Source organism: Trematomus bernacchii, unplaced genomic scaffold, assembly GCF_902827165.1.
Source record: "Trematomus bernacchii unplaced genomic scaffold, fTreBer1.1, whole genome shotgun sequence".
In the NCBI taxonomy this organism is placed as follows: Eukaryota; Metazoa; Chordata; class Actinopteri; order Perciformes; family Nototheniidae; genus Trematomus; species Trematomus bernacchii.
Genome location: NW_022987828.1, coordinates 7,020,363 through 7,034,302, shown reverse-complemented (window position 1 = coordinate 7,034,302; position 13,940 = coordinate 7,020,363). Strand labels below are relative to the sequence as shown.

The 13,940-nt window shown below is 40.1% G+C and overlaps 1 protein-coding gene across 2 annotated transcripts; it reads right to left on the bottom strand.

Moving 5' to 3' along the window:
* Positions 1-995: 995 nt before the first annotated feature.
* On the bottom strand, positions 996-12,750 carry prom2 (prominin 2). Of its 2 annotated transcripts, XM_034152459.1 has the most exons (25): positions 12,572-12,750; positions 12,360-12,425; positions 11,300-11,638; positions 10,045-10,112; positions 9,686-9,891; positions 9,398-9,518; positions 8,950-9,013; positions 8,722-8,811; positions 7,614-7,810; positions 6,920-6,994; positions 6,627-6,690; positions 6,339-6,495; positions 5,709-5,861; positions 5,482-5,605; positions 5,287-5,375; positions 4,721-4,805; positions 4,472-4,615; positions 4,310-4,378; positions 4,117-4,209; positions 3,983-4,036; positions 3,817-3,897; positions 2,625-2,693; positions 2,430-2,519; positions 2,234-2,346; positions 996-2,103 (listed from the first exon to the last, which is right to left on the bottom strand). In XM_034152459.1, exons 3-25 carry the CDS (start codon positions 11,553-11,555, stop codon positions 2,052-2,054), a joined length of 2,514 nt encoding a protein of 837 aa, XP_034008350.1. In that variant the 5' UTR covers positions 11,556-11,638; positions 12,360-12,425; positions 12,572-12,750; the 3' UTR covers positions 996-2,051. The 2 variants fall into 2 exon arrangements, with proteins under 2 accessions (XP_034008350.1, XP_034008349.1); XM_034152458.1 differs by lacking the exon at positions 12,360-12,425.
* Between the last annotated feature and the right edge of the window lie 1,190 nt (positions 12,751-13,940).

Genomic DNA, 13,940 nt, shown 5'->3' with positions numbered 1-13,940 from the left:
TGTGTGTGTGTGTGTGTGTGTGTGTGTGTGTGTGTGTGTGTGAGAGAGAGATGTTGTTACCCATTAAGCTTCTCTTAAATAAACACTGAAAACAAGAAAAGTGAGAGGTGGGACACCGAGTGCATGGCTGCTGGTTCTCAGCCAACAGGCAGGGTCCACACAGGGATGTGAGGGTATATGATCACAGCAGTGGAATATATTTAGAGGCGGAAAGTGGAGGGTTGTTAGTCCTGTATCTTTAGAGTAAGAGTGCAATAAGAGCCTGAGTCCTCCTAAAGGGCAACAAAAGGTCAGATGGCTGCAGAATAACCTGATACCTTACAGCCCTCAACCAATCTATATATTCTCCCTCTTTCTTTCTCTTTCACTTTGTGTCACACATTTCTTTCTTCAAATTGAGTTTCTCTTCTTCCAGCCTCTCCTTTTACAAGATGTTGAGTCATAAGGGAGCTCTATGCCATCGATTCACTTGTTCTAATTATAGATGGCATCCTGGTCACAAATTAATCCAAACAGGCTGGCCCCACCTGTCCCTCTGTCCTCTGCTCGACTCTGAACAGCCGACTATATGATACAGGGCTGCATCAGTGGATAGATAACTGCATTAAAGGATACTTTCATAATACATATTATAGTGTGGGGCCTATAATGATATATATCTCACACAGGTGCTTTAAACTGTCTGTGCTTAAAAAAGTCCTTTGCCACATTTCTGTTGTAAATTGAAGATAATCTAATCAAAACAGGTAAGCAAGATTCACATAATAATCTACCACAAGCATCATACAATTCTATTTGTAGAGACTGTATTTGTTACCTTTGTACTTTGATAACTTTTCCTACAAACTACTGCAGTGTGATGAATGTTCATGCACAAAGAGGTATGCTGGGTGATAAATGTAAACTGTGAAAGCACTTTCATGACTTGTGTGACTGATCTCTGAGATTCCACTCACGTTACGGCTCAAATGTAAAAAAATGCACAGCAGACTGGGTGAATTTGTTGATCATGGGTGATTTTTACTTACAGTAGTTTTCACAGGAGCTGCAGAAATGTTCACAACCTTTGAAATCACATTGAGCAAACAGACCATGTAAAGTGCTGTGCAACAGAGAGACAAACACACAATCTAGTAATGAGTCCAAAGTTAACACACAAACAATCATCTTTCTGGAAATATAAATCAGTCAAAATCATGAGATAAAAAAAATTTCACAAGCAAAATCAGAACCTTAACTGCATTGAGTTTAGCATACAGCAGTGACACCAGTCACACAGAAAGAGTGTATTCATTTTATGATTCAAATAAAAAAGTGCTTTGATTTCCATTATTAGTGCAAAAGTCATTAAGAATATAACTAAAAAAAGTGTTTCACCTTTGGACTTAAGTTGTCGAACCATGGCGGTAAACAGACAGAGGCTGGCACGTTATAAAAAGCCTGTTGGCACGGTAACCCACTGCTGAGCACCCCCATTGTACCTTAATGTTTCAACAAAAATCAGCTTTGTCGTTTGAAATATGAAGCAAACATTCCCAGAATCCAGCAGCAGCTGAGTTAAAATATTAAATAGTCACAAAACATTTATGTAATAAAGCAAGTCTCTTTGAAATGTTTATTTAAATATGAAAAAGTCCCTGCAGATGCCCTGTGTGTGTCCCTGAGCTTATTTCAAAGAAGCTTTTTGTAAAGTTTGTCATGTATTGTATAACCACTGCAGCCACTTTGCTTATTCACCCATACAGTAAAACTGAAATGAAAATACCTAGCAGAGTTGACAAATATAGATCCACACACCAAATAGCTCCATTAGACGGACTCTTATCGTGTACCGTTTAATGTTTTGAGCACCAGGCTCTCCCTCTGACTTCTGATCTGTTTCAACTTTGCTGTCTTGATTGGATTGTTTTTAAAAACGTGTAAAAAGGTACATTCATATTTATTTTCAGTCTTTTCATCGGAGTGACAATGTGCCACATCTGTGCAGGAGTGCCCCATGTGTCTTCAGTTTGCAATTACGCAGTTCTGTCTGCAGTCCATATGCCATCCTCTCAGGTGAATTTCATCTGGGCCCGGGGGATAGGGTTCATGATTACGTGGTCGCTGGAAATAGAGAAATTGAGAGCACTCAAAGGCAGGATAGCACGGTCAAATTAATGTGGTTTTTGCACAACACGTGATTATGTGTGTTTAAACAGAGCTGGCAGATACTTCTTTTGTTAATGGTACTTACTCGAAGGCATCAGAGTGCTTCATTCTCCTGTAGTACCTGGCTAGTTTCATAGAAAAGATGATGCCTGGGATGAAGAAGATCATGCACCAGCCCAAACTGAACCAGAACGCATTCTAAGGAGGAAGAGAGAAATTGTTCAATACAAATCAATCAATAAGTGATGAGGATTGATGTGGAGCTAACATGTGATCCTCACCAGAGAATCCACAAGGTGAGAGCAGAGGATATTATCCACAGAGTCCACAGCTCCTGCCACCGGCCCACAGCGGCCCACCTGCTGTGTGATCTGAGGGGGATTACACAGATCAGTGACAAACAAACACACATCACACACTTAACTTGCTTTGAGTGCATTTACAGTTATAGTGTAAAGATATGTAACACAGTTTACCGTGAGATTGGCCCAGTCAGCATAAACAATGAAGTAACCCAGCTGACAGTCGAGAAACTTTCTGCTCTCCTGGAACGGTGAGAGAAAAAGAGAGTAAATTCCTCACATTTTCTCCCTGCTTTACAGTGGGAGGTCATGAGGAATCAGTGGAACGCCTGGCCTCCTCAGCATGTGGAATTCTGGGTAAATTCTCTGAAGTGACCCGTAAATAACTTCAATGGCAGTATGAGCAGTGAAGGCATGGCAATTATTTAACCATTATTTATGGAGCACATTTAATGCACAGAGGGAATTCAAACTGCTTTAAAGTATGCATTTAAATATTAAAAGATAAGTCTGGTGGTATTATATATTTATGTTACTGACAAGAAATCCCATGAAAAGATCAAAACAACAAATGTGTCACACTCGTGCAGTGTAGAAATACAATGCTGCACAGACTTTGAGTCAATGCGTCACATGACATGGAAGCTATTCAAATAAATCAAGACGTTTTAGGAGATAACTTAATTTTAAGTACAGTATTAATATTAAGTAAAATAAGTCCTACAATCCAATAAAATAGGTGTGTCTTACTTGTCCAGTGTAGTAATAATAAGTATATCTGGTTTGTATTAGGAGGAAACTGGTCACACGATATGGAAGCTATAAATTAGACATTTTTATGAGAGACTTTGATCAAATAAATGCTGAATTTTCATAGCAATATTCATATAAAAAGTCATAAATACAATAACAAGAAGTGTCCAGTGTAGTAATGCAATGATGCACTGATTTGGAGTCACTGGGTCACATGACGTGGAAGATAGGGAAAATAAAATGAAATGTTCCACACACATATTTCTGTGACATCCATCTATGAAACATCCGTAAACGAAAGAGTGGTGCCACATATGGCAATTGTTTCAGATATTTTAGTATAACTTTCCATTAAATGAACAAGTTAGCTCGAAAAAAGAACCAGTTTTAGTTGCTAAAAAGCTTGCATAAGTACAATTGAAGACTCAAACAATTGTCAAGTAATTTGTTTCATGTGCTCTGGATGTGGAGCGAACAAGCACATTGTTTCAGTTACCAGCAGCCCACACCCCCCTCGCCCCCCTCTGGCTTAATGACTGACCCACCTCAGGCATTAACAGACCACATGCAGCACTTTTTCTTCGACACTCATGTGACTCGTGCCTCTACTCACGGTCCTGACGATCTGTGTTGTATTTGTGTTGAGGAAGTCTTGTGCTGTTCCCACGTCGCTCAGCACCTCCCCCACTGTTCCCTGGAAGAGCCAAGGAGGAGAAAATGAGCCACAGGAAGAAAGAGAGGTAGTCTATGCACTCACAGGTGTTATTCAGTCTACTTACATTGATTTGATCTGCGATGGATCTAAAGCTCTTGATGGTCGAGTTCAGGTTTTCCTGAGGGCGAAAGCAGTAGATGTTTAAACTAGGAAAGAAAAACAGAATAAAGGGATGTGGAGATGGGGCAGGATACTCACCAGTTGTGGGATGATGATTGTTTCAATGTCTGCCTGGATCTGCCTCAGGTCCCTGGCTTCATTTATGAGCTCTTTTTTTATTCCATTGTTTGGCTAGAAACATGCAAATAGTTGGATATTAGAACACAACTGGATTCAATCAGGAATCATGTGATGCACAGAAAAGCATTGATTTAATATAAATGTGACTCACTTGAGCAGCAGCCAACACATCCAGTTTATCTGCTGTGATATTCAGATTGATGCTGGAAACGTTGTTCATCTAGGAGAGAGACAAGCGATGAGGTCATGACTACATGTTACACAAGGATGCATTTAATGACAGTAGGTTTACAAAAAGATGAGTAATGGTTACCTTCTCCGTGACAGCAGTGGAGTCGAGATTTGAAGCCTTGTTGGAGAAGCTGCTGAGTTGTTTCTGTAATTCGGGGCTCAGGAGAGTGACACTGGGCAGAGTGATGACTGTACTCTCAAACTCCTGCTGGATCTGCTCTGTGTACTGAGTGCAAATGATAAACACATTTTAACTTATGTCTGATCAAGTTGATGTAAGTTTGAGCATTTTTGTTTTTGAACAGTTTGAAAGGAATGACAGGAAACTTACTTTTGATACATTGAGTAAGTCATCAAGGTTTATGAGCTCATACAAGTGGAGTGTTGTCCACAGAGGCTGGTTTTGCTTACAGTCTCTGTAAACAGTGAGTCAAAATTATTTGTACAGCATTTAATCACAGTTACAACTGAAGGGCTTTATGAACCCTGGTAACTTAAGAACCACAGATACAGACATAAAAACTATCATAAAAACTATTTAATCTCACAAAAGCAAATAAACTCGATGAGATAAGCCTGTCAGTCAAATTCAAAAAAGATTGCCTCACTATCATAAAAGCGATTTTCCTTGCCGAGGAAACTGTTTTCAATGCGTAAAATATGGAGATTTCCTGTCTTTCTCTGATTTATATAATATTTTACAGAAAATATCTAGCTTTTGACTGAAAAACAAGACAATTAAAGACATCACCTTGGACTTTGATTTAAAGTGATTGACAATTTTCCCTTTTTTCTGACATTTTATAGACCAATGGATTCATCCAAAAATAATAAATAATAGATTCAGATCTACAGGTGTATTTCTTTCTGTGTGAGAGGTGAATTGACAGCTCATACCTATAGATATCAGGGATAGTGATGTTGGTTTTCAATCCCAAAGATTGCTCTAAATCGAACCCTGGAATAATACCTGGAGTAGCCAAAAGCTGTGGAGAGAGAAGGCAGTGTATTAACTCAAAGATGTCTAACAGAGTGACTGTTTGTGTTTGTGATGCGTACAGATACCGGTGTATGTTTGTTTTTAATCACTACCTCTAGCAGCTGTCCGTTGCTCCAGGGCCGACAGATGAGGGTGTAGAGGTTCCCGCCCAGCAGGAACAGCAGCGTCACCACTATCATGAACAGCCAGGAGAAGAGGAAGCTGAAACCTGCACCCCTGAAACCAACACAGGACGAAAGGAGGTGAGTCAGTTGTAATGTTCCCCTCTTCATACGAGCATAATATGAGACTCAAAATGAAACTGACAGCATGCACTCACATCATGAGGAAGGTGCCTCCACAATCCGCGGTGCAGGAGCGCTCAGTGGGGTCGTCTTTGGGTGACAAACCCAGGGGGCCCAGCACCAGACCCAGCAGGTAACACACCACCACCAGGAGGACAGCACAGCACAGGGCCACACACACTGCCCATCTGGAGAATAATAATAATAATAATAAAGCTTTATTTATATGGCACTTTTCATACAACACATGCAGCTCAAAGTGCTTTACAAAATTACACATCACAAGTAAAAACTAAACAACAAGAAATTCCCCTCAGATTATTTGTCAAGAACTGTACAGATACATGCAGCAAAATATAACATTCTAACAGGTTAAGAGACACAAGGAGGTAAAAAGTATGATAATAAAAAATTAAATTAAAATAAAATAAATAATGAGTACTCAACAGATAAGACACAAGACAACTGAATCGATGCAACAATATAAAATATAAAACCCCATAAAACAAAGTGTACAACAGAAAGAAAAAGAAAAAGATAATAGTTATAAAAACGCTATAATTCTGATAATGGTTAGATGATTAAAATATAATAAACACATTAGGATAGATGTTTGGGGCTTTTCTTGCATTTGATCACGTGTTGGCAGGCCCCAGGCTTCTTACCTTATTTCCTCGGCTCTCTCGATCTCTGGTGTGTACTTGAACATTTGGCTCTGCACCTGGTCCAGAGAACCCATCAGGTCCGTCAGAGAGGATAAAGGGATGTCATTGGTGACCTGTGAGATCTGCGTTTTTATGTTGCCCAACAACTGCTTGCTGCCTAAAACCACACACACACAAACACACACACACATATATGTTTAAAAAAATGCTCTTATCTTACAGTTAATTCAAACTAATATGAAGAGAGAAGTAAAGGCCTGAAGTGTGTGACAGTATGTGCACACTCACTTTGAACTATACCCTTGGTCTCATTAGTCACCCGCTGGGGGATGCTGTCGAAATAATCCTCCATCTGAAAGGAAGTGCAGTCTCTTTCATTATATCCAATAAAAAGCATATAGAGTTGAGAATGAATTGTGTCTTAGTTCTTTTGAATGAAAAAGTAGCTTTGCTTTTGTCAGCCTATGATTTAACACTTAATAGCTTCACTTTAAAGTGTCCCTTAACAGTTATTACATTATTGTCATTTGAATTGATTGATGATTATTACCATATTTGTGTTTATTCAAAATGTCACTGACCTCCTTGATTTTGGATGGGAGATTAGTTTTATTGACTTCATCCATTGCAGACTCTAACTCACTCAAGCTGGGAATCTGTGGAGAAAACCAGAGAGAGAAACATGCAACCATAACATGTTATACTTTAAACTGACAGAGGGGGGCAGCAGACTTCAGCAAAACAAGCATTACCAGGTGTTCATAGATGTTAATAAAGAGCAAGAGTAACACAATATAATGAGGATGGATTGTGTCTATATTTGTGTCAATGTACTATTCTTGTCGTAAGGATGGAGATGACATATTTTACTGTAGATTCCATCAAAAAGAGCTAAAAAAAAGACCCAAGATGAGAGGACAGGAGAGGAGAGGAGAGGAGAGGAGAGTCTATATGTGTCAGAATTGGTGGAGTGTAGGAGGAATAGAGAATAACAGATGGGAGGAGAAGAAATCAGCTGTTCTGACAAAGCCAAAAATGAAGAGCTATTATGATGTGTCACCCTGTCTCAGAATGCGTCAGAGCTTGTTTGACGCATTCTTCCTGTTTCCTCATGGTGGTGTATCATCAAACACAGTAACAACACTGATTCTCAATCTGTACGGAAGTCAAACCTAACCCCTCTTTTGCTTAAAACACTTGATCTGAGGATTCTATTGAAGAAAAGAGCACAGGAATATCCCCCTACAAACTAAGATACACAGAATGAGTGCTTACAGTGATGGAGGTATCCAGGGTTAGTTTCTCTAGCTCAGGCTTCAGGTTGATACAGCCAACGCAGCTTGCATTGGATATAATCTGAAGCATGCGATCTTTAGTGGCAGTTAAGTTGTCCTGGAGGCGCTCCATGCTGGACTGCAGCTGGGTCAAAGATGAGTTCAGCTGGCTCAGTCCAAGACTGGTGTTAACAGTTTCTGCTCACACAAATGAAAAGCACACAGATGTTATCCAGGGTATGCACATGTTTGAAAAGTCATTGTTGCTACCTTGCTTTCACAAGTGCTTTAAAAAGGCTAAAATGAATGGAAGATTCGAGAAAAAACTTGATTGTTTGGTGAGATATTATCCAGCTGCTCTAAGTGACAGTTAAATATTGTACAAAGTCAATAAATTATATATCAGCACTTGTTTCCACACATATCCATGAGTACAGCATATACAGCTAAAAGACAATTACATTAGGCAGGAAGCCATCTTTGGTCTTCTTATCACTATAAACAAGTGCAAATACATTTGTATTGTATCAAAATTAGAAATTACATAGCCATGTTGAAAGTAAATTCACATTTCTGACATAAAATAAAAGGAAAATACCTAAGAGACATGATGTGAGATTACATTTGTTCAATCCTTGGCTTTAAGGAACCAATGGTTTTGCCACATTTTTGAACATTCATTTGTTCTTTTGAAGATGTCCAACAATCTGTCAATATCGCTGTCACAGATTTGTTTAGGATAATATGCAACATATATAGCAGTAACACAAATAAAGCCGAAATAGATTGTCATTCCTAAAACCCGCATGTGCTTTCAATCCTGGGCCAAAACACAATGATTAAACACTTTTCTTGAATTCATTCGTTTGCAGCTCTCTGTTGATAGGGAGCAAATGTCATGAGGTTTATTATTTGTATTTTAGGAAGCCTGAAATACTGTTGAAAATGTACTCTACGCAAACACTAACTCACACAAGGCTTTATCAAACGCTACAATGTCAGGGTAGGAGGTGAAATCCAAAAGGCAGTTAAAGATCTCCCTTCAAATATGCACACAAGCATTAACATGCTCAGTCTGAGACAGGACAGAGCATGCAGGGAGAGTATACCTTGATCCAGCAGTCTAACAGAACTCAGCGCTGGGTCCAGGGTTCCTCTGAAATGCGCCTTGATCTCTTTTCCCAACTGAGGTCCAATGGCTAATTCATACAGACAAACAGGTGCGAGATGGTTGGTTACACATTGATAACAGACACTGTGTTGTTCACTGTAACACAGGTGTTACAGTGAACAACAAAGTGGTTCCTCTATTTTTACATTATTAGTTCCCTTCTTACCATCCAGGTTTCTGCTAACCTCCTCCACGGTTCTGTAGCTCTCATTCACCACCTTGTCGATTTGCTGGATATTGGTAGAGGGAAAACCAAGTATTTCAAAGTAAGATATGGGGTGAAATATAGCAAACAATGTCACTGACTGATTGCACAAGTCAATCACACATAGCAGCTTTTTGCAAATGAAGAAGAACAAACAAAACTAGCCTGCATTTCCCTCAAACCTTTTTTTCCTTTCTCTTGTATCTTGAGATAAGTGTATTGACACTGCAGAGTGCTGAGCTGGCCCTGAATCATATGACTGACTGGAGAATTTGGAGGTCTGTTTGCATCTCACACAATAGCTGTCGGGTGCAGGACATAATGTGATCTCTGATAAATGCTGCCAGACCTTTGACTTTTGTACATTTCCATACCAAGCTGTTAAATCAACAAGAGGTTTTTCTCTTACCTGAGGCACAGACGTGAGGTAGGAATGGATGTTGTTTATAGATTTGTTGAGCTCCACTTGACTCTGGTCCACGCTCACTTTGATGTCTGTGTTACTCATGAACATGCAAACGTTCCCAGCACTGCAAATATGCACAAACAAACACACACACATTGTGTCATGCACATAATCCAAGGGAGACATACACAGGCAGTGAGGCATGCACATTCAAGCTGTCTTTATTTGTTGTTAATTTCCGAGAACACATCATTATAGTGTTCCAAAACACATGAGAGCACAAACACTCACAGGATAATGGCTGTGGTGCCGAATGCAGTCCAGTAGAGACTTCTCCTGTGACAGATAGTGGAGGATGTCTGCTTCTGGTACATCTTCCCACCACAGTTTCCACAGCAGCGACAGCATGCCAAGAAGAATCCAACTATGGGCATCAGAACGATGTACAGGACACCAATGGCTGTGCACACCAGGAAACCCACATCGTACACCAAGAACTAGACACACATACAAAACAAATTGCATTCTTGTGTCACAAGTGGTACATTCTTGGATTCTCAGATTACAAACTCAAGTTGCTTTTTTTCTTCTTCCCACAGAAGTACACAACAACATCTTGGAATATGTAAAACTCATTCACATTCACTTACTTCTCTGAGGTTTCCTTGTATTGACTGCAGCAGTTGGTCAGGATCTTGTACTATGTTCATGATCAGATCTGAAACAAGTCAGAAAGAAAACAACTTTTTTTGTGGTGTTATAATAGCAAATAGCTATCCAACTGCGCTAGTTTCTGTCTTAGTTACTCATGTACAAAAGCCTGGCCATGGGGACAATGTGTCCCGTGATCCATACAAACATTTGTAATCTCTTGCATTGTAAAATGGAAATCTGACACCTCCATCTTGTGGTTTCTAGGACACTAGGACAGTTTACAGAAGAGGTTCGATTTTTATGGACAAACAAAGAATCACAAAACAAAGCTTTTGGTTTATGTCCCACTGAACCCAGTTATTCTGGATATTATTCACAAAACTCAAGAGGTATGTAACTGAGAAGACGTGTTGTTCACGCCAGCTATTTCTGAAGCTCTCACCCTCCGTCTGTGTCACAGCATTTTACAGTCTGGCATAAATGTGCCACCTAATTGTTATGCATTTCTCCTCTTTTTTATACCTGTTGTGTTCACTTTGAAATGAAAAAGGCAGCAGAGGGAAACATTTATAATTTCTTTGCCCACATTTATGAGCTTGGGGGCTTATAGTGAAGCAGAAACCCACAGTTTACACTAAGCCATCGTGCCATTTACCTTTTCACAGAGCGATGGCAGACACTGTGTTTAGTTTAAGCAGCTGTTGATACCTAGCGGTTCCCATGGACAGTTCTTAAGTGAGATAAAGTCTCTTCATGCCTCATTGCGAGGCTGCTATTTCCAAAACAATGATACTATGAACAATGACTTGGAACCAGGCAAAGGTTGTTAAACATGTTTTGTGTCCATTTGTTTTTTCTGTGAATATCAATACCAAGCAGGAAGTAATAGAGAAGGGTTTATGGAGCAATTACGACATGTCATAGCCAGACGAAGGACTACAGGTGCGACACAAGTCTGAGTAAGGCGAAACACTGGCCTAAATAAACATCAGAGCGGGACAGAAAGGTAAAAGATTGACCTGACAAGGAACAGAAACTCCATAAAATTACTGATTAACCGATCCTGACATCTTTTCTCTATTGGCAGTATTAGCTTTAGGGGAGGTGTCAGAGTTCAAACTGATTTGTCACCTCTGACTCTGAAGGGAAAGAGGACCGTGTGTGGAAAGATATCAATGTGACTTAAATTAAACCTTGTGTAAGTGAGAGATTCAAGAAGTTTGAGTGGTGAGTAATACCAATGACACTGACCTTTAGGAAGGGCGTTCGGTTGGACTGTTTGGAGGAAGGAATGGACAAAACCTGACAAGAAGCCCATGACGTCCTTCTCCGTGTCCTGGTACTGGGGCTGGGGGACGCTCTGGGGGGCCGCAGCAGCTGGACAGGCAGCGTGTGGGGGGACGGACTGGGCCAGGCTGAGCCCCAGCAGCAACACTCCTACTGCGGCCCTGAACGCACCACCACTGCCCTGCCACCTCCAAGAGCTCACACTCTCATGTAACCCCATGTCTACAGGTGTGACGGGTGTGAAAAGACTTGTCCAGACAGAAAAAGTAATCACCTCATGGCACAAGCTCTGTCTTGATGCGTCTGCAAATAGAACAAATGAACTGAATACAATGAAACACTCAAACAAGGCAGGAGAATTACAGATTGAGAAGAAACCCACAGACTGAGTCACAGAGGTTGCAGCGAAGTTTGTTGCACCAGAAAAACACCAGAAAAACTGTTAAACTGTTTCTGCAGAAGAACAATGGCAATTAGTACATGGGAAATAGAAATGCTAACCCAACACCTACAGTATTTCATTTCTCAGATAAACAGTGACCTTTAAGCTTCTATTTCATACTTCTATAATCAAGCAGAGACTTTGGAGTGGGTCATTGAGTGCTGATATTTAAAAATGACAGAGAAAAGTCTTGGCCCATGAAGGATTATTAAATGCATGTATGACCGTGGTGCCAGCACTGTGTTCATAGTGTAATCACACAAAAACCGCATCCGCCTCAGGTACCGGCATCACCTCTGTTTACCTAAACCTGGGCTTGACTCTCATAACAGCTGACAGTAATAGTTTTGTCAGGTGTTTAGACGTATTTTGTCTTCGCAAAACGACTGCTCAATGTTTGAATATCAATCAACACTTGTCAACTGTATGCTTTTTGTTATCTTAAGCAAATAACTCCACAACGGGAACATATAGAGTACACTTCCTCTGACAGTTAAAGCAAGCTATGGAAAACAGAGAAAACTGTCTTCTTGTTTAAAAGACTTAAAAGAAAGAATAAAAACCATGATATTTAACATGTACCTTCTGTAGATATAGGAGCGTTGTAAACAAACTGTCAGAGCAATGCGTCCTGGTCTAGGCACTTGTCTAGATGAGGGTGTGGGAGAGGGTGAAAAGGTGTGTTCAGAGTGAAAAGAGGACAGATAAGGAAGGAATAGAAAAGTACATGAAAACAAAATGTAGACGCAGGAGGAAAGTGAGCATTTTGGCTGTTTTCTCTAAGATGAACTCACCTTGCTTGGTCAGACCGTGAAGGACAGTCGTGCTGCTCTGATCTCCAGTAATTCACTGAGGGGAGTGCGTGGAAACCTGATATGCTCTGCTGTTGCTGTAAAGTTGAACCTCACTGTGTGTTTGCCTGGAGAACACTGGCACTGAGAGGAGAGGGAGGGAGAGAGGCGAAAGGGAGGGTCTTAAAAAGGAGACACAGGGAGGGAGGGAGTGACGTGGGAAAGGAGAGAGTTGTGGGAACAGAATAATTGAAAGATACTCACAAACAAATGGTATTTCTATGTCAGGGGGGAAATACAGGGTTGCCTAATGTGTTTGTAACAATTTTGCGAGGATATTATTGTCTTTGCCGGATACAAGTTCTGATAACACCATCTTTCCAAGCCCACATCTGCAATTGTGTGGTATCCTAACAAGCAACAACACAGCTCAAACATCTAGGACAACATAGCTGGGAAGGATATGTTTGGGGAGATAAGTTTTTAACCTGTTAAGCCCTAGAGCCCCCTGCATAGGGGGCAGTGGGGTGTTTTTTCACGAAACTGTGTCTCAGGGCTTCTTAATATTTAAAAACCTATTAATGTGTCATACCCATTTAACGGGAAGAAACTCAGCTAACTGACGATACGAACCATTTTTACCGAAACAAAACACAAGTTTCACAAGAAGCGTCTAAATGAGCCCTGAGCGAAAAAATGCTAACACACTTAGCACAGAACTCAAGGTAAAAATACCCTTATTACTTATCGTAACTGCAAAAACAAGATATCAGATTAAAGCTGAGATTCCACAGATTCTATAGGTATAAGTATCATCACTGAGCGATCAGAACTCGTGACAGGGGAAGCAAACAGACGTCACAACACGTAGCATTACGGAACATTCACGGGAGATCGTCTCAAATTAGCTGTTATTCTGATCAATAGTCGTGTTCAATGGCATTCAAATGATAAAAACGCCGCTGAAGGTTAATCCAATGTGTCTGTGTCACTTTGAAAGGATTACTGATAATCCATCATTGCATTTTTATGTAAAAAACTGAGATTTCATATTATTTTTATTTTTATAAATCTCTCTAAAGAGGTCAAATGTCACTTGTTTTGCATCAATCTTGATACAGGGTACTTATTATATGTTGTAGTTTGGATTCCTAAAGCTTTTAGTCTACCATCCCATCATTCAAGGGTGGTTTTCACTATAAGTAATGGGTTTTTTTTGGGCGGAGGTAAGAATTTACCTTTTTTTACAATGTTCCATCTGAATTTACTCTGACACAGAAACATCTATATTGATTCTGACACTTCTACATCCAACTCACAGATGTAACCTTGCTTTGAGAAAAAAGATTATTAATTTAACCCTTTTAGAAGT

Coding starts and splice junctions, on each gene's coding strand:
- prom2 (XM_034152459.1), bottom strand. CDS start 11,555: ATGGGGTTACATGAGAGTGTGAGCTCTTGGAGGTGGCAGGGCAGTGGT. Junction 6,496..6,626: donor GACCAAGGGTATAGTTCAAA/GTGAGTGTGCAC, acceptor GTGTGGTTTTAG/GCAGCAAGCAGTTGTTGGGC. Junction 4,616..4,720: donor ACTTACTCAATGTATCAAAA/GTAAGTTTCCTG, acceptor ATTTGCACTCAG/TACACAGAGCAGATCCAGCA.